Below are 20956 nucleotides of genomic sequence, written 5' to 3' on the forward strand. Positions count from 1 at the left end.
TCCAACGCATCATCCTCCGACACTTCTGCCATCTGCAATCCGACCCGACCACCAAAGACATTTTTCCCTCGCCACCCTTATCTGCTTTCTGGAGGACCACACTCTCCGTGACTCCCTTGTCTGCTCCACACTCCCCTCCAGCCCCACCACACCTGGCACTTTTCCCTGCAACTGCAGGAAGTGCTACACCTGCCCCTACACCTCCCCCCTCACCTTCATCCCAGGCCCCAAGAAGACTTTCCACATCAAGCAGATGTCCACCTGCACATCTGCTAATGTGGTATACTGCATCCGCTGTTCTCGTTGTGGCCTCCTCTACATCGGGGAAACCAAGTGGAGGCTTGGGGACTGCTTTGCAGAACACCTACGCTCGGTTCGCACTAAACAACTGCACCTCCCAGTCCTGAACCATTTCAACTGCCCCTCCCATTCCTCAGACGACATGTCCATCCTGGGCCTCCTGCAGTGCCACAACGATGCCACCCGAAGGTTGCAGGAACAGCAACTCATATTCCGCTTGGGAACCCTGCAGCCCAATGGTATCAATGTGGATTTCACAAGCTTCAAAATCTCCCCTCCCCCTACCGCATCCCAAAACCAGCCCAGCTCGTCCCCGCCTCCCTAACCTGTCCTTCCTCCCACCTATCCCCTCCTCCCACCTCAAGCCCCACACCTATCTCCTACCTACTAACCTCATCCCACCCCCTTGACCTGTCCGTCCTCCCTGGACTGACCTATCTCCTCCCTACCTCCCCACCTACACTCACCTTTACTGGCTCCATCCCCGCCTCTCTGACCTGTCTGTTTCCTCTCCACCTATCTTCTCCTCTATCCATCTTCTATCCGCCTCCCCCTCTCTCCCTATTTATTTCAGAACCCCCTTCCCCTCCCCCATTTCTGAAGAAGGGTCTAGGCCCGAAACATCAGCCTTCCTGCTCCTATGATGCTGCTTGGCCTGCTGTGTTCATCCAGCTCTACGCGTTGTTGTCTCAGATTCTCCAGCATCTGCAGTTCCTACTATCTCTGATACCATATTACAGAGGATATGGTGCTGGATGGCTTAAAATGCATAAAGGTGGATAAATCCCCAGGATGTGATCATTTGTATGCAGAACTCTGTGGGAAGCTAGGGAAGAGATTGCTCGGCCCCTTGCTGAGATATTTGTATCATTGATAGCCGCAGGAGAGGCACTGGAAGATTGGAAGTTGGCTAACATGATGCCACCATTTAACTCAGGTGGTAAGGAAAAGCCAGGAGATTATAGATTGGTGGACCTGACATCGGTGGTGGGTAAGTTGTTGGAGGGAATCCTGAGGCTCAAGATTTACATGTATTTGGAAGGGCAAGGACTGATTACGGATAGTCAACATGGCTTTGAGCAAGGGAAATCATGTCACACTAATCTAATTGAGTTTTTTCAAGAGCATTGATGGGGGCAGAGCGGTTAACTTGATCTATGTGGACTTCAGTGAGGCATTCGGCATGGTTCCTCATGGTAGACTGGTTAGCAAGGTTAGATCACATAGAATACAGGGAGAACTAGCCATTTGGATACAGATTCAGAGATAGTAGGAACTGACGATGCTGGAGAATCTGAGATAACAAGGTGTAGAGCTGGATGACCACAGCAGGCCGAGCTTTCCTGCTCCTCTGATGCTGCTTGGCCTGCTGTGTTCATCCAGCTCTCCACCTTGTTATCCCATTTGGATGCAGAACTGGCTTGAAGGTAGAAGACAGAGGGTGATGGTGGAGGATTGGTTTTCGGTGTGGAGAAATTGTGAAAGGCAAGAAATTGTTCCAGAAATTGTGAACACCAATCAAGTGCTAAGCGCAGTACAGAAGGAATTCTGTACTGTTTTAAGTTCTGCCTTTCGGATGACGCATTCAATCAAGGCCCTATCTGCTGTCGCAGGTAGCATAAAAGATCTCCAGGCATTATTTTGAAGAACAGCAAGGAAAACTCTCCCCTAATGTGCTGGTGAATACTTATTCTATAATTTCACCAGAAAACTAAATTATCTGGTCACACCGTATTGAAGGATTCATATTGTGTACAAATTGGATACTGCATTTTCTGTTTTTCAACAGTGACAACACTTCCACATGACTTAATTCACTGTAAAGTGTTTTGGGACATTTCATGGTTGTGAAAACCATCATCTAAATCTAAATCTTTCTTTCCTTTTCCAAGAGGAAAATACAGGTATTCAAAATCCTGAAAGGTGTAACAAAGTAAACCAGATGTTTAAGTATTTCCACTAGTTGACAAGTCTAATACATTTTCCTACCATCCTTGCAAATTTTCTCTGCACCCTCTCTAGTTCTTCTACATAATTTTTATAATTAGGAGACCGTAACTGCATAGAATAATCTGAATGTGATTTACTCAACATTTGCTACAGATGTGGCATAACTTCCCTACTTTTTAATTCTATTCCTATAAAAGTAAAGCCTAGTGCTTAGTTTCTGTTTTTATGGGCTTGCTAACCTTTGACACAACTTTTAGTGATTGTTGTGTTAGTTCTCTGAGATCTCTATTCTGATCTATCCTAGATTAATATCTTCAAATTATCACTGACCTCCCTATTTATGCTATAAAATGTACTATCTTACATTCACCTCAGTTGAACTTTGTCAATTTTTCATCCAATCCGTGAATATATTACAGTCCTCTTGTAATTTACTGTCGCTGTCCTATTGACATTTTCCCTCCAAATCAGTGACTACTCAAAATTCAGAAAATGTCTTTTTGATTGCCAAGTCAATTCTTGAATATAAATTGTGATCAGTAGCAGTTCCAGCACTGATCCTGAAATAACTCCGCACAGGCTGGTATCCCAACACCAAGTGACCCTTATTTACATGTGGAGAGTCCTTGACACTGATCCAGCTCCCTCTCAAAGTGAACAGGATGTCTGACACCCCTGTCAGCCAGGGCTCCCTGATTGGACCAGCTTAAAAGTCCCAATCAGGGAAGTCATATTCGATGAGATTCACCTGGTTAACCTTGCTACAATCACTACATCCCTCCCCCTTTGAATCTGAAGACATAGGCCCGTTCTTTTTTTGTAGTTTCCCCCTGGGGCATTTTAGCACTGGCTTAGATTCCTCCAACTCTTCTTATGATACAGGCAGTGTGTAACACACAGTGGCTTGACTCTTGCACTCAGAGTGTATCAGAAGAAATTCATTCTCTTCTTCAGGCAGCAAAGGCATCGAGGCAGCGATATCTGCCATGTCCACCTCAGGTTTCAAGATAGCTTCAATGCTTGATGGAGAGGGAGAGCCCACAGGTTCCGGAACAGTCGGAAAGGCTATCAAGGAACTGGGAACATTTTGCTCCTGAACCGTTTATGAGTTTGCAGCTTTCATATGGTCTATGTACTTGTTCAGCACCATTGCACCTATCCAAACTTTATAGGTCACTGGACCTGACCTCACATCAATAATGCCCCTTACCCATCCAGGGCCATTTCCATGGTTCCTACACCAAACTTTGTCCCCTGAAGTAAAATGTCTCTCTTGCTTACCAGAATCTTGTATCCAACATTGGTGTGCCTGATGCCATTTCATCATCACCCACCAGTACCGGGAAAATCAGATTTAACCTGGTGCGGAGTCATGTCCCCATTAGCAACTCTCCTGGAGCCATCTCTGTAACTGCATGAGGGGTGATCCCATAATCAAAAAGAAACTGGGACAGTTTGGAATCTGGTCAAGCTGCAGGCTGTTTCTTTAAGCATACCTTCAAAGTTTGGACTGTTCCTTCTGCCAGACCATTGGATGATGAATGGTATGATGCTGCCCTCATTATGTCAAATACCATTTGACTTTAGGAAATATTCAGACTCCATGCGGGTAAACGATGAACTGTTATCTGTGACGAACACTTCTAGGAGTCCATGCATTCCAAAAGATGCGCGCAGTTTTTCTATCATCATCCCTGTGTTTGACGAATGAACTCCAATCCATATACAGCCACTTTGAGTGGGCATTCACAATGACCAAGTACACTGAGCCCATAAAAGAGCTGGTATAGTTGATGTATAACAGAGTCCAGGATTTACTTGGCCATTCCTATGAATGTGGGGGAACCAGAAATGCTCAGCCCAACTCAAAGATAAGCGAATTTCTTCAGGAGCATCTATTGTTCCTCTTGTCGCCACTGAAATAACTCCACAGAGGCCAGTATCCTATCACCAAGTAACCCTTTGTTTATAAGTGAACAGGATGTCTGACAATTCTTTTCTGTAAGCAGGGCTCCCTATTTGGTCAAGGTTAACAGCCCCAATCAAGGAACTCATATTCTATGAGGTCCACGTGGCTGACCTCGTTACAATCACTACAGTTCCTTGTAGAAAAACACCACCACCCCTTTCTGTTTCTCTACAATGACCACCATTCACTTCCATTCTCTCCTTCTGTCTTGAAGAGAACTAGCAATTCTGTTTGTCACTTGTCCCCTGCTGTCACGTTCTCTTTTGTTGGTCATTGATGAATTATGGGGCACCTTATTGAGACATTTTGACAAGCCAGGTCAATTGCATCTCCTATTTTATAATTGTTTGCTTTCTCTGTTATTGCTTCAACAAATGCAATGATATTGGTCAAGCAAATGTTGCCTTTCCAAATCCACGCTGACTATTCATGATTGTATTTTTTTAGATGCTTTCTATTGTCTTCCTTAGTAGGGATTCGATTATTTTTCCCAACACAGATGTTAAACAGAACGTCTACAATTGCTTGGGCACGTTCTTCTCCCTTTCTTAATTAAAGGAATTATGTTAATTACCCGCTAACTTCAATTAAAATCCCTATGTCTTTATTCATTCATGGAGTCTTGCTGATGTTCAGTTATTCTTTCCTTTGAGCAGAATATGATTTTCCTGCACTCTGCTGAACACCAGTTTGAATATTTCTCATAGTACTTCATCATTGTTTGCCAATATTGTGTCCCAATTTATTTTCTTAAATTTTATTCTCAGCCCCACAAAGTTAGGCTTCCTCCAATTTATTCACTTAGTTTTTGTCATATGTATTTCTGTCTCTGCTATCACGTTAAAGTGGAACACACTACTTGAAACAATGTTGGAAGTAAAATGTGTGTTAGTGTTTACAAGAGACGTGAGTGAGTTTTATAAAGAAACATTTTGAATTGTATTGAGAACTGGCAAGGAAAGAGTTCTATAGTAGCTCTCAAGAGGTTTTCCTGAATAACTCACCATCCCGTTGTGTGTATGTTTATAAGATTGGACTTCCTGGATGAGTGAATAGCACCCAATCAAATTGGTTCCAATATGAACAAAAATAGAAATAACAAGGTGTAGAGCTGGATGAACACAGCAGGCCAAGCAGCATCAGAGGAGCAGGAAGGCTGATGTTTTGGGCCTAGACTTCCTGCTCCTCTGATGCTGCTTGGCCTGTTGTGTTCATCCAGCTCTACACCTTGTTATCTCAGATTCTCCAGCATCTGCAGTTCCTGCTATCTCTAAACAAAAATAGAGATTGCTGGAAAAGCTCAGCAGGTATGGCAGGTTCTGAGGAAAGGTCACTCAATCCAAAACATTAAGTCTGATTTCTTTCCACAGATGCTGCCAGACCTGCTGAGCTTTTCCAGCAAACTCTATTTTTGTTTCTGATTTACAACGTCCGCAGTTCTTTCGGTTTTTATTTGGTTCCATTGTGATGTTGTTTGTTGAGAAAAGAAGGTCTTTGCCACATTATCTGTGATTGTGTCTACTCTATCTCAGAAAGTCAATCCCATATGTTTGACTTGAAGAAAAAGGGCAAAACATGTCTGCTGTTATCTATCATGTTTCATTTTATTATCAATGATGTGTCTTGCAGCACCCAATTTTGAGAAACTGGTCCATGCATTTCTGCAAAAAAAATGCACTGCTTGTTTTAGAGAATTCTCTATTTGTCATGTGAACAATAGAATTAAAGTGAATACTTTCTCACAGTGTTATTAGAATCTGTTTGACATATTGAAGGTCCTCTCAGAATATTTAATGGAAGATGCAATGAGCGTATGACATGTTCATTTCTGTCAGTCCTCAGGTAGATCAAAAATTTATCTTGTAGCTGTGCTGAGATATAACGAAGAGCAGTTTGGATTACATCAACAATAGCAAAGTCCCATATACATGTAGCTATGTCATAAAAGATGAGATCAGTTTGTCAGCAAAGCAACAGAATAGGAGGTAAAACCATCTGTTGCTTCATTGACATAACTCTTACCTCTGGGTCAGAGAATTATAGGTTCAAGCCCCATTCTAGATATTTCAGCATTAAATTTAAGGTTGACTCTGTGGTGCAGAGATGAGTGAATGCTACACTTTGAGAAGTGCTATCTTTCAAATGAGATGCTAAGCTGATACTCTGATTGCCCTCTTAGATGAGGTAATAGGTCCTATTTCACTATTTCAAAGAACAAGGCAACATGCAAAAAGCAAGTAATCCCTGGTATCTTGGTCAATATTTATCCCTCAGTCGATGTCTCAAAGATGCAATATCTGGCCATTGTCATAATGCTGTTTATGGGATCTTGCTGTCTTAGAGTCAGTAACAGCACTGTAAAAGGCTCTTTGATCCATTGAGTCTGCACCAGTCAAAAACAACTACCTAACTATTCTTATAATCTGGCATAACTTGGCATTGCAAGTGCACATCTAAATCCATCTTAAATGTTATGAGGGTTTCTGCCTCTACCATGCTAACAGGCGAATTTCTGTCACCCTCTGAATGAAAAGAACAATTTTTCATATCGTCTCTCAATCTTTTGCCCCATACCTTAAATTTATGTCCGTTGGTCATTGATCCCTCCATCAAGGGAAGGAGGTCCTTCCTGTCTACCCTATCTATGCCCCTCACAATTTCATACATCTCAGTCTTGTCCCTCTTCAGCCTCCTATTCTCCAAGGAAAACAACTCCAGTGTATTCAATCTCTCTTTATAATGAAAACTCTCTTTCCTGGCCACAGAAATGCCTGTCTGTTCCCTTTACAATTGAATCCCATACTACTACAGTCCTGCCAATCTTTTTCCTCCATTCTTATGCACCAGACCCACTCATGGTACTATGAACTTGGCTCCCATTGCTTTCCCTGCACAATCATCACACCAACATTGTCCAAAATGTTACATCTGTTAGAAAGGGGAAGGACACAGGGGACTCCTGCACTATCTGCCTTCCTCTATTCTGCCTGGTGGTCACGGATGTCCTTTCTGCCTGTTCAGTCTTCACCTGCAGTATGCACACCTCACTGAACGTGCTATCCATGACATGCTCAGCACCGGGGATGCTCCACAGTGAATCCCCCCTCACCTCCAGCTCCAAAACACGGTTTGTCAGTAGCTGCAGCTGGACACACTTCATGCACATGTGGCCACCAGGGATAACTGAAGCATCTGTGGTTTGCCACATAGCACAGGAGGAGGAGCTGTGCAAATTGGCTACTTTGTTTCCTTCACTACAATAGTGACTTCACTTTGGAAGTATTTCATTGGCTACAATGAATTTTGAAATACTTTGTGCTTGTAAAAGAGAACTTTGTCCTGGAGTGGGACTTGGGAGAGGTCTTGTGGAGCAGTCTGGGGGTGTTCCTATCGCAAAGCCAGAAATTGAGGGTTCAAGTTTCATTCTCGGACTCAGTGGCCAAGGAAGGCACATTCAAACATAGCCAAATCAATTTATAAATCATTTCAACTCATGGCAATGATAGGCAGTAACAGCAGGTGGGATTCTTGGTCAGCCACCTAGAAGTATCCTTTCTACATACAGTCATAGAGGTATACAGCATTAAGCCTTTGGCCCAACTCGCCCATGTCAACCAGTTTTCATTATCTGAACAAGTCCCATTTACCTGCGTTTAACCAATATCCCTCTAAATCTTTCCTCTCCACGTACCTTCCAAAATGCATTTTAAATGTTGTAATTGTATCTGCCTCTACCACTTCCACTGGCAGGTCGCTCCATATACGCACCGTCATCTGTGTGAAAAGGTTGCCCCTCAGATCCCTTTTAAATCTTTCCTCTCTCACCTTAAGTCTATGCTCTCTAGTTTTGGACTCCCCTACCCTGGGCAAAAGACCCTGGTATTCATCTTGTCTATGCCTCTCATGATTCTATAAACCTCTATAAGGTCACCCCTCAGCCTCCAATGCTCCAAGGAAAGAAGTTCCAGCCTAAACAGCCTCTCCTTACAACTCAAACCTCAGTAAAATCCTTGTAAATCTTCTTTGCTCTCTTTCCAGTTTAATAATATCCTTCCTATAGCAAGGTGACCAGAATTGTACGCAGTACTTCAAATGTGGCTTAATCAATGCCTGGTAAGCTGTAACATGACGTCTCAATTCCTATATTCAGTGCGCTGACCAACGAAGGCAAGCCTGCCAAATGCCTTCTTCACCACTCTGTTTGTCTGTGATGCCACTTTCAAGGACAATGTACCTGTACCCATAGCTCTCTCTGTTCAACAACTCTTCCCAGGACCCTAACATTAATCATGTAACTCCTGCCCTTGTTTATGTAACCAAAATGCAACACCTTGCATTTATCTGCACTAAACTCCATCTGCCATTCCTCAGCCCATTAGCCTAGTTGATCAAGATCCCATTGTATTCATAGACACATCTACATTAACATCTACTTTGTCAATCCCCTTTAGCATCTTATATACCTTAATTAGATGTCCTCTCATTCTTCTAAAGTCCAGAGAATATAAGCGTAAACTGCTCAATCTCACTTCATAAGACAAACCTCTCATCTCTGCAATCAATCTAGTACACCTCCTCTGAATTGCCTCCAATAGAACTACATCCCTCCTTAAGCAACGGGGCCAAAATTGAAAGAAATTGATGGCTTTACCATCTGTATTCATGGTTCCAAACCGCAAATTACATGTAAAAGAGCACGTTGCCACTTGGATCAGCTTGGTGTCTAGCTGCACAAGGATTCCTTTTCTGGCTGTGTTGCATTTGGGACCGCCTTGTTGACTTACCTATGGTAAAAATGGCAATTGTGAATTGAATCAGACCCTCTTTGGGAAGAGAACTGAAAAAAATATGGAACTTGGAGCCGAACGTGTGAGTGCTGCCAACTGAATCACAGCTGCTTTGGGAAAAAGTTGGAGTAGATTGAAACCACCAGAGTGAAATTGATTTGAGCAAGTCCAGACTTTTAAAAAAAAAAGGCACATTCAGCTTTATTGCTCTTGAGTGAGTTGACATGAGCAACTGTCATTCCCACAAATTGCCTTTGCCTGGGAGTAGGGCAAGGAGCTGTTGCGTCACTAGGCTTGAGTTTCATGAGCGCTGATCGCTGCCTCTCGGTCCCTGGCCCCCTCCCCCCCCCCCTGGTGAAAGGTCACAGAAAAATGGCGACTCGCAGAGGCAGTGTAGCTGCGCGGCTTGCAATCCTCACATTGAAGGTGAGCGGCTTAAAAAACCCGGGGATTATAAACAGTGGGGGTATGGCAACGGTGAGATTTCACTGTAGATCCACGCATTGACTAAGGGCACAAGGAACCGCCTTATCCCTGGCTGGTTACCGGGCGCCGACTTCAATGGGATGAAGCAGGCCCGGATCAGGGTCATGATCTGTGGGTTATTTGCGTCAGAGACAGTTCTCACTGTCCTTCGCTCATTTCATTTATTTTATAACCTGCCGCTTAAGACAGCTCATGCCCGAGTCAGAAGACTGGGCAGACCGAAAGACCTGCGTATGATGGAAATCAGAAACAAAAATGGAAATCAGAAACAAAAATAGAAATTCCTGGAAAAGCTCAGCAGGTCTGACAACATTTGTGAAGAGAAATCGGAGTTAACGTTTTGGGTCCAGTTCCGACCCGAGAAAGGGTCACTCGATTTCTCAGATGCTGCCAGATCTACTGAACTTTTCCAGCAGTTTTTGTCTTGGTTTTAGAAGGCTGTGGGTTCAAGTCTCACTCCAGAAGTTGGAGAGCAGAATCCAGGTCAACACTCCCAGTGATTTCTGCTCCGGCAATCCTGCCAGATTGCGAATCCACTGGGAATCGCTGGGATCCGAGAAGTGTATGCAGTCTCTCCAACACGCCAGCCAAATGGTGCTGGAAGGGTCAGGCAGGCAGGTTGTTTGGAGCAGAGATAGTAGGAACTGCAGATGCTGGAGAATCCGAGACAACAAGGTGCAGGGCTGGATGAACACAGCAGGTCAAGCAGCATCATAGGAGCAGAGAGGCTGACGTTTCGGGCCTAGACCCTTCATCAGAAAAGGGGGAGGGGAAGGGGGTTCCGAAATAAATAGGGAGAGAGTGGGAGGCGGATAGAGGAGAGGAAACAAATAGGTCGAAGAGGCAGGGATGGAACCAGTAAAGGTGAATGTAGGTAGGTAGGGAGTTAGGAAGGGGATAAGTCAGTCCAGGGAGGACAGACAGGTCAAGGGGGCGGGATGAGGTTGGTCGGTAGGAGATGGAGGTGCGGCTTGAGGTGGGAGGAGGGGATAGGTGGGAGGAAGAGCAGGTTAGGGAGGCAGGGACGAGCTGGACTGGTTTTGGGATGCGGTAGGGGGAGGGGAGATTTTGAAACTTGTGAAATCCACATTGATACCATTGGGCTGCAGGGTTCCCAAGCGGAATATGAGTTGCTGTTCCTGCAACCTTCGGGTGGCATCGTTGTGGCACTGCAGGAGGCCCAGGATGGACATGTCGTCTGAGGAATGGGAGGGGGAGTTGAAATGGTTCGCGACTGGGAGGTGCAGTTGTTTATTGCGAACTGAGCGTAGGTGTTATGCAAAGCGGTCCCCGAGCCTCCGCTTGGTTTCCCCGATGTAGAGGAAGCCACACCGGGTACAGCGGATGCAGTATACCACATTGGCAGATGTGCAGGTGAACATTTGCTTGATGTGGAAAGTCTTCTTGGGGCCTGGGATGGGGGTGAGGGAGGAGGTATGGGGGCAGGTGTAGCACTTCCTGCGGTTGCAGGGAAAAGTGCCGGGTGTGGTGGAGCTGGAGGGGAGTGTGGAGCGGACAAGGGAGTCACGGAGAGAGTTGTCCCTCCGGAAAGCAGATAAGGGTGGGGAGGGAAAGATGTCTTTGGTGGTGGGGTCGGATTGCAGATGGCAGAAGTGTCGGAGGATGATGCGTTGGATCCGGAGGTTGGTGGGGTGGTACGTGAGGACGAGGGGGATTCTTTTTTGGTTCTTATTGCGTGGACGGGGTGTGAGGTATGAGGTACGGGAGATGTGGGAGACACGGTTGAGGGCGTTCTCGACCACCGAGGGGGGGAAGTTACGGTCCTTGGAAAACGAGGACAACTGAGATGTACGGGAGTGGAATGCCTCATCCTGGGAGCAGATGCGGCGGAGGCGAAGGAATTGGGAATAGGGGATAGCATTTTTGCAGGAAGGTGGGTGGGAGGAGGAGTATTCTAGGTAGCTGTGGGAGTCGGTGGGCTTGAAATGAATATCGGTTTCTAGGTAGTTGTCCGATATGGAGACAGAGAGGTCCAGGAAGGGGAGAGAGGTGTTAGAGATGGTCCAGGTAAACTTAAGGTTGGGGTGGAAGGTGTTGGTGAAGTGTATGAACTGTTCGAGCTCCTCGTGGGAGCACGAGGCGGCGCCGATACAGTCATCAATGTAACGGAGGAAGAGGTGGGGTTTAGGGCCGGTGTAGGTACGGAAGAGGGATTGTTCCACGTAACCTACAAAGAGGCAGGCGTAGCTTGGGCCCATGCGGGTACCCATGGCTACCCCCTTTGTCTGTAGGAAGTGGGAGGAATTGAAAGAGAAGTTGTTGAGTGTGAGGACGAGTTCGGCTAAGCGGATGAGGGTATCAGTGGAGGGGGACTGGTTGGGCCTGCGGGGCAGGAAGAAGCGGAGGGCCTTAAGGCCATCTGCATGGGGAATGCAGGTGTATAGGGACTGGACGTCCATGGTAAAGATGAGGTGTTGGGGACCGGGGAATTGGAAGTTCTGGAGGAGGTGGAGGGCGTGGGTGGTGTCACGGACATAGGTAGGGAGTTCCTGGACCAGGGGGGAGAAAATGGAGTCTAGATAGTTGGAGATCAGTTCGGTGGGGCAGGAGCAGGCGGAGACAATGGGTCGACCAAGGCATTCAGGTTTGTGGATTTTGGGAAGGAGATAGTAGAAGCGAGCAGTGCGAGGTTGGGGAACGATGAGGTTGGAGGCCGTGGATGGGAGGTCACCTGAGGTGATGAGGTTGTGGATGGTTTGGGAGATGATGGTTTGATGGTCGGGGGTGGGGTCATGATCAAGGGGGCGGTAGGAGGTGGTGTCGGAGAGTTGGCGTCTGGCCTCGGCGATGTAGAGGTCAGTGCGCCATACTACAACTGTGCCTCCCTTGTCCGCGGGTTTTATGGTGAAGTTGGGATGGGAGCGGAGGGCTGCACGTTCTGCAGGGGAGAGGTTGGAGTGGGTGAGAGGGGTGGAGAGGTTGAGGTGATTGATGTCTCGACGGCAGTTGGAGATGAAGAGGTCGAGGGTGGGTAGGAGGCCTTGGGGTGGTGTCCAGGAGGAGGGGGTGTGTTGGAAGCGGGAGAAGGGGTCAGTCGAGGGAGGGTTAGGTTCACGGTTAAAGAAGTAAGCGTGGAGGCGGAGGCGGCGGAAAAACTGTTCTATGTCCAAGCGTGAGCGGTATTCTGTGGGTGGAGGGGGACAAAGGTGAGCCCTTTATTGAGGACTGACCGTTCGTCCTCAGTAAGGGGTAGGTCTGGAGGGATGGTGAAGACTCGGCAGGGCTGGGTGCTGCTGTCTCCTCTGGAGCTGCTGGCTGTGGAGGCTGTGGGCGGAGTTGTGTCGGCGTCGGCTGTGGGCGGAGTTGTGCCGGCGTCGGCGGTGGGCGGAGTTTTGTTTAACTGCCTCCAACGCTCAACTTCACCCTTGCAAGTTTGTGACAAAGTCTGTTACAGTTCAGTGCCGTCCTGGTTGAGCCTTCGCTGTATTGGACTGTCACAGATGGTGCCTCACATAATTTGGCAGGCTTGTTTGACCTCTTCCAGGACATCCCTGAAATGTTTCCACCATCCTCCTGGGAGTATCCTGCCACTCACTTCCCAAAGTCTAGTGTCAGATAAAATGACACGTTCTGTCCAGTGGAGTTAGTTTTGAGTGACGACTACCTTGATATTGAGCAAATTGACTCAGGAGAGGACACTGCTTTCCTGCTGTGTTTTCTTCCCACCAGGAATGAGGAATTTGTGGAGGATCTCACAAAGGCATTGCTCATATGACTTTCTAGTGCTTCGAGGTGTCTGCTGTACGTTGTCCAAGTCTCTGAAGTAAATAGGAGCAGAGGGATCACTGCTGCCCAATAAACCATGATCATGGACTTGAGTTTAAGCCCCTGGTCCTTGAATGTTTTTTCCTCAGTTGTCCGTAAGCTGAGCTGGCACACTGGAGGTGATGACTTTTGTTGTCTGTGTCTCTCTTCATGGAGAGAAAGCTCCCAAAATATGGAAAATAATTCACATTTTGCTAAATTTCCTTACTGGTGTTAAATTGGTGAGTGGAGGTGTTGTTCGCTGGGCACTGCTTGTAGAAAGACCATGGTTTTTCAAGTGCTAAATGAAAGACCATCTGGGAGTGCTGCACAATCAGAGGTGCCATTTTGCAAACAAAATATTAAACCAAATCCCTGTCTGCCCCCTCTGATGGACTTAAAAGCTTCCATTATTCCAATGATGCTCTGTTTTAAATGTCCCTGTAACACCATCACAAAAAAAACAGATTATACAGTCATTACCACAAAGTGAGTTTGCTGGTTGGAAATTGGCTGCTCCATTTCAACAGAGACTGTACCTTAACAAGTGATTCATTGGCTGTAAAGTGCTTTGAGACATCCAGAGATCATGAAAGCCCCTCTAAAATTGCAAGTTTGTCGGTCTCTGGCTCGGTGGGTAACAGTCTCTCTCCTCAATCTGAAGATTTTGGCTTTGTTTTTTGCTGTGGAGACCTGACTACATAACACAGACCAGCACTCCCTGCGCAGTAATGAAGGAGTGCTGCACTGTTGTAGTTGCCACATATCAAATGAGAAGTTAAACCATTGACCCCTGTCTTCCCTCTAGGTGAATGTAAATGATGTCAAGTACACTATTTCAAAGAAATGTAAGGGTATTTTCCTCTAACATTCTGGGTGATTAAGTGCTGGACTTCATCTAACTCCACAGAGTCATACAGCATGGAAACAGACCCTTCGGTCCAACTCATTTGTGCCAAACAGACATACCAATCTGATCTAGTCCTATTTGCCAGTGTTTGGCCCATGTCCCTCTAAACCATTCCTATTCATATACCCACCCAGCTGCATTTTAAATGTTGGAATTGCACCTGCCTCCACCACTTCCTCTGGCAGCACGTTCCGTACATGCACCATCCTCTGTGTGAAAACGTTATCCCTCGGATAAAGAAAAAACATTATCATGTTGCTTTTTGTAGGTATTTGTTGTTGCACTTTTTGCGTTACAATCATGACTGCACGTCAGAAGTTTTATTTGGCTGTGAAGCACTTTGAGATGTGTTGAGATTGTGAAAGGCACTACATAAATGGGCATTTTTCTTCAAAAGGGCTTCATGTATTCATGTGGGCTTAAGGCATCCTGGTTGTTGTTGGACATGATGTGTTTTGTCTGATGTGGCATATCTGTAAGACATCTTTAGTCTCTGCAGCTTTCCCAATTATGTACAGTACTCAAACTTCAACCTCAATCTTCAGTTGCCCCGTACCTTTAAGGTGTACCCTCTCAACAGGACAAAAATAATTTCTGGTAATATAACATGAGTGATTTATTACATGCCTGATTCCAAATTTGTGAAGTGGAAAATAGATGTTGGTTTCATGATCAAGATTTTTTTTGGCAGTTAAGCAAACATTTGTTTTCCAATATCTAACAAATGCAAGTTGATTAAGAGTGGTATTCTTACTTATCGTACTTTTCCAACATGGAAAGCACAATGGCATTGTTGTTACTATTTTATGAGGTTTGTTTACTGAACCAGGAGAAAGGAACAGTGTCATCGGAACATAAGCTGCAAAAAAAAATTATCCTGAAGTTCACCTTTGTTTTTGCAAGAAGTGGGTGTTGATAATGGTGCTGCTATGTGCAGTGCTGTAGGTTAGAAATATAGTTTTGTATCCATATTTTGTTTGCAAAATATAAAAGTAACAACTGACAGCATGCAGTTCAGGATGGTAGTTTATTGTAGATGGGATGGAACAAAACATTTTAATCTGAAATTTTCATCTTGATGATCTAGGCAAAGCAATTTCAAGGACCCCAGTCTCATTTGTTTATCAACACCTTCCCCTTCTCTGCATTTCAATAAAGTTTTGTATCCGAGTACTATCTTCTGCTGCTCATGAGGTGTGCACCTCTGGCTGAACCTTTTCTTTTCAGACTGATGCAGCCTCTGATCGCCAATGTGGTTTATTTGTAATTGAAGTGACTGAATTTTTAAGTATGTCGTGATTCATGGGTTTAACTGAGCCATAAAGACCAACATTGTTCTCTCTGCCAATATAATTCAGGCAATAGAGATGGTTCAGTGAATATCAATGTCCCCAGGAATGATTCTGGTTCCTAATCATTATTGTCCAAGTGGACTTCTATCATTGGTGGCTACATTACCTGTGAAGAATCAGGACAGAATTGGTGTTGACTGTGATAGCTCCGATCCTCTGCCCAAATAGCTGGTTGATACTCCTTGTTGGGCTCACAATTATAAAATTACACTGTTTGGATCCAGGGTAGTCAGTGCTTTTAGAAAGGGAAAGAATTGAGATAAAGTGGGGAAAACTCTAGTACTGAGTTGAGTACAGAAAAGGCTTAATTGACAAGCAAACTGCTGCATGTTACCTTGAGCCTGCTAATGACAAGATAAGTAAACTTGTCGGAGGTGATGGAAGGCTGAAATGCAGAAGACCTTTTGAAACTGATTTCATGTATGGAGTAAACAGTGAACATAATTTATGGTCCCTATGCTGAATGGCCATAGCAGTCGCCATAAAACCAGTACTGGGTGAAAAAAAGGCCTTAGTCCGTTCACTTTTTTTGAATGCTGTAGTTATAAATACAGTGGAGCTGAGACAAGAAGCTCTTTGACTAGAAAGGGTGGTTTGTTCTGGGAGGTCTTATAATTAAGTCTTTGAGAATGCATCCATCCAGAGTTGGGAAATCTCATAGTCTGGGATCAGTTGTACTTGGCTGGTTGACTGTGGCTGGTAACTTAAGATTGCTTCACCATTTGTAGGACTTGTTTTATGTTTTAGGTTTTGTATTAGCGTGGAAAGTATCTGTGATATTCCAAATTGTTTGTCACTATGACTTTGTTCACATTATCCAATATTTCAATGGTTTGCTTTAATTAGTATGTGATTTTTTTTAAAACTCGGAATGATGTGGTGTGTTTCATTTTCCTGACGACATTCAGTGTAGACATGGGAATTGCTTATTTGTTGGTCAAAATTGCATTAGCAAAGGTACATACTTTGTGCATTATCTCTTATTTTGAATCTGATTTATGTATGGAGCTGTCTGACTTATTTTTGGTATGGGGCCACTAAGGGTAGGGTGGTGGGGTAGCCTAGCATCTAAGCCTGGTTGCATTTGATCCCAAAAGAAGAAGCATATTTCTTTTTGGAAACCGTTGGCCAGAACAAGATTCTGAAGCACTCGATGACATTTTAAGCTTTAGTTAGGAGGGGAGAAGTGCAGAAGTCACAGTGGAGTGTGTTCATTTTTGCTTGTCTCATTAACAGATTAATTTAACTGAATGAGATCAGTAGGCATTTCTCCCCATGGCTAATTATGGATATCTCCAATGTGATTTTTTGAATGTAATGTAATTTTATTGCTGCTTCTAGTGCTTCCTATCACCATTTGAAAGTAAATAAAAAAGTAGCTTTTGTCTTTAAGCTTCTGCTGCGTGTTTGCGGGTGGTAATGTGTGCAATTTCAAAGAGAATTAGAAAGTGCAGAATAAAACTATTAACTCCACCAAGCCGAATAAAGCAAATGGGATAACTATTAGATTCCTGGCTACATGCATTCCTGATGGAGCATAACTTGTAGTTTGCAGGAAGCAAAGATAACAAGTGAACATGGTACTGCATGGCCCAGAACTGTAGCTGCTCCTGGCCATGCAGTGGGCTTTATTACTCATAGATATGGTTAACAGGTGTAGTGGATGAGTGCCACTGTTTTGGAGGTGCTGAGTGTCATGATTTCAGAGTGGCCTAAAGCAGTTTATAGCTAATTGGCCGCTTTTAAAGTCACTGTTGTGTATGCAAAATATGGCAGCCAAATTGTGCCAGGATGTTGCAACAATGAAATAAGTTACCAGATAAATCTGTTTTTGTGTGTTAGTTGAGAGATAAGTATTGGCTGTGGTATCAGGGAGATCTCCCTGCCTTTCTTTGAATTGTATTGCGGGATCTTTTTTTATGCGTTTGCCTGAGGGCTTAGACAGGGTCCAGGTTTTAGAATGTAAAATGTAGGAATGGGAAGAGGCTGTAAATCCCCTGGAGCTTGCTTGGTTATTCAACAGGATTCTGGATGAACCAGTAGACTGACTCCTCTTTCCTGTATTCTGCTGCTCAAAATTCTATTAATCTCAGACTTGAACACAGACAAGAATCGAGCATCCATGTCTGTCTGAAGTAGAGAATACCAAAGATTGACGATCCTTTGAGTGTTGAAATTGCTCGTCAGCTCATTCCTGAGCAGTCAACCCTTTATCCTGAGACTAGGTCTCCTAATTTTACCTAACTTGTACATAAAAGATACAGTATAGAAACAGGTCATTCAGCATTAGCAATCTATGTGTGCATTCATGCTCCACTTGAACCTTATATGTTCATTTGGTTTCCCCATAAGTCCATCTACACTATTCTCCTTTACTGCACCCTGTGATAGCAAGGTTCCCATTCTCACTGTTCGCTAGGTCAGATATTTTTCTCTGATTTTTCTATTTGATATTTTGATGATTATCTTCTATTAATAGTCCCTAGTTTGTTTTTTTTTCCCACAAGTGCAAACACAATGGATTAAGAGAGTGTATCAAAACTTCTCAAAAATTCAGAAATCTCTATTAGGTCACCCCTTCTTTCTCCTTGAAAAGAGAACAAGACTGTTCTCTGCTCCTATGATGCTGCTTGGCCTGCTGTGTTCATCCAGCCCTGCACCGTGTTGTCTCGGATTCTCCAGCATCTGCAGTTCCTACTATCTCTGTTAATCCTTTCCTGTTACCTATAATCTCACAGTTCGCGTGTCATCCTTCTAACACCTTTCAAGTGACTCTATATCCTTCTTGTAATATGGTGACCAGCGCTGTACTCTTCCCCAAGTGTGGTCTTAATAAGGTTCAACATTCATTTAGCATAACATCCTTGCCTACCAACATTTTCCTTTCAGAAATAACTCCAGGAGCTTGGTTTGCTTTTCTGATGATCTTATTAAGCAGCTTCGCAACTTTGTGCCATTCCTGTGTCCACCTCTTTGTGAAATCACCCGTTCACACAATCCTTACTGTATACCTTTTTTTTAACCCCTTGTGACTCCAGTGTTCACTTATCTGCGGTTTTCAGGGAGTAAACATGCTAGAAATGCACCATATATTGTACACATGCAGTCAACCCTTTTTGCCATTTGCAAAAATAGTTTACAGTGACGTTCTCCAAGAACACACACTTCCAGTGAACAGCAAGACTTTAACATTTTTGTACTCTTAAGATCCCCTTGCTCCTCCAGTCCATTTCAAAGTTGTATGTGACCATTTTTAATTTGAATAGCAAAATATAAAATATCAGACTTAGCTATGACAAAATTCATTTGTCCGCCAGGGAACATGCTTTCAACATTTACTCTGCCAAACCTTCCAAGAAGTTTATGTTTTATTACAGTCACCTCTCGTATTTCTAGACATTAGAGAGTCTATTCCCATTCTACTCATGGTATAGTTCTGTCATCCCACCCCAGGAATTAGTTTCGTTACACCCCTTCTAAGCTAAGGACATCCTTTATCACAGAAGGAGATCAAACCTCCTCGCGGTACTCCAGGTGTGTTCCTGCCAAAGATTTTGTGTAAATTTTCTAGTTTCTGAATCTTATGGTGTTGTTTTGATGCCCCTAGTCATGTTTTGAAGTCAAATTTGCACAAGATTCAAAGCATAGTGAGAAAAGCACAACATGATAGAATGTAGAATTTACTCCAGCACTTGAAAGTGTTGTAGTGTGTTACTCTTAGCTTGGAGTCCAAGTTGCTGTGACAACATGAACGTTTTCCAAGTGTGTTGTAGTCCGGAGCTATGGATAATGATGGTAGAGGCGCCAACGTTTATTTAATCCCATGACCTACCAGGAATTTCTCCCATTCCTGCCTCCTGTCATTTCCATGCATTGTAAGCATTTGCAAATTGATACCGAACCTGTTTGGCTCTGTAATGATGCACCATCCTTGGCAGTCAAGTCCTGGGTTGGGACTTGAACCTAGAGCTTCTGGCTCAGTTGCACAGTCACTCACTATCCACAATGTCACAAGATCTCACACAATTAACTTGTAGTTGGTTAAAATTCACTCACTATTTAGAACCACACGAAATTAAACAGGACAGGAAAGGAGACATGGGCGAAAGAACTAAGGATAGCAGTGGAGGGCAGAGGATTGAGGTGATTGCAGTATGAGACGTTACAAATTTCAGAAGGATACAGCTTCCAGGGTGCTCAGGTGCAGAAGTTTTGCTATGTAATGGGTTAGACAGAGAGAAAAAATAACTATTTCCTGTGGTTAAGGGGTTCAGGACATGGCCATAAAATTAGAGAGAGTACGTTCAGGAGTGATGTCTGGAAACATTTCTTCACACAAAGGGTAGTGGATATCTGTAACTCTCCATCCTGCAGCCAATTACCCACCCTAAGGTAAAAAAAATGCTGTTGACATGGAGATTGGGACGATGAGTAAGGGTGTCAGTTGAAACTTTCAAAACAAATTAAAGTGCGACTGGAAAATGAATAGTGGAAGTAAGAAAACAGCAGATGAATTGAACAGGTCTTCACCATAGAGGATTCAAGTAACATTCCAGTAGTGACAATACATCGGGAAATGGAAGGGAGGGAAGAACTCTGGAAAATCACAGTCAACAGTGAAATGATACTGAGTAAATTGTTGTAGCTGTGGATTGACAAGTGCCCCAGTCTTGATGGACTTCATGCTGGGGTCTTAAAAGAAGGGTCGAGCGAACTAGTTGATGTTTTGGTTTTAATTTTCTAAAATCGTCCTTGGTATTTGGTCAGTCCTATTTGAGTGGAGGATAGTGAATGTAACTTATTCAAAAAAGGAGAGAAAGTTTATCATCTGTCATAGGAAAACGTGAGAAGCTATCATTAAATAGGACACTTAGATAAGTTCAAAGTCATCAGGCAGAGTCAGTGATAACAAGGTGTAGAGCTGGATGAACACAGCAGGCCAAGCAGCATCAGAGGAGCAGGAAAGCTGATGTTTCGGGTCTGGAATGTTGTTTTGTGAAGTGGAAACACATTTGACCAATCTATTGGACTTCTTTTGAGGAGGGAATGTGCTGTGTATAAAGGGGAACCAGTGGATGCAACGTACTTAGGTTTCCACTATCAATAGAGCCTCACCTCAAATGTATTGCAGAAAATAAAAGCCTGTGATGTTGGCAGTAGCATTTTTGCATGATTTGGAAATGAGCTAGCACTGTTGTCTCACAGCACTAGGGATCCAGGTTCAATTCCAGCCTTGGGTGACTGTGTGGAGTTTGCACATTCTCCCTGTATCTACATGGGTTTCTGCTAGATGCTCCAGTTTCCTCCCACAGTCCAAAGATGTGCAGGTTAGGTGGATTGGCCATGCTAAATTGTGTGTCATGTCCAGGGGAGTACAGGCTAGATGGGTTAACCACAGTAACTGTGGGGTTACAGGGATAGCGTAGGAGACTGGGTC

General features: G+C 44.2%; 1 protein-coding gene across 1 annotated transcript in view; it reads left to right on the top strand.

Annotated features, from left to right (window-relative positions):
• Positions 1–9334: 9334 nt before the first annotated feature.
• pcca (propionyl-CoA carboxylase subunit alpha) overlaps positions 9335–20956 on the top strand; it is a 191045-nt gene continuing 179423 nt past the window's right edge. Inside the window, exon 1 of the mRNA XM_048598411.1 lies at positions 9335–9432. Within this exon, the coding sequence (XP_048454368.1) occupies positions 9379–9432 (54 nt within the window). The 5' untranslated portion in view covers positions 9335–9378. The remainder of the gene's footprint in view (positions 9433–20956) is intronic.

This window comes from Rhincodon typus, chromosome 6 (assembly GCF_021869965.1).
Source record: "Rhincodon typus isolate 14 chromosome 6, sRhiTyp1.1, whole genome shotgun sequence".
NCBI lineage: Eukaryota > Metazoa > Chordata > Chondrichthyes > Orectolobiformes > Rhincodontidae > Rhincodon > Rhincodon typus.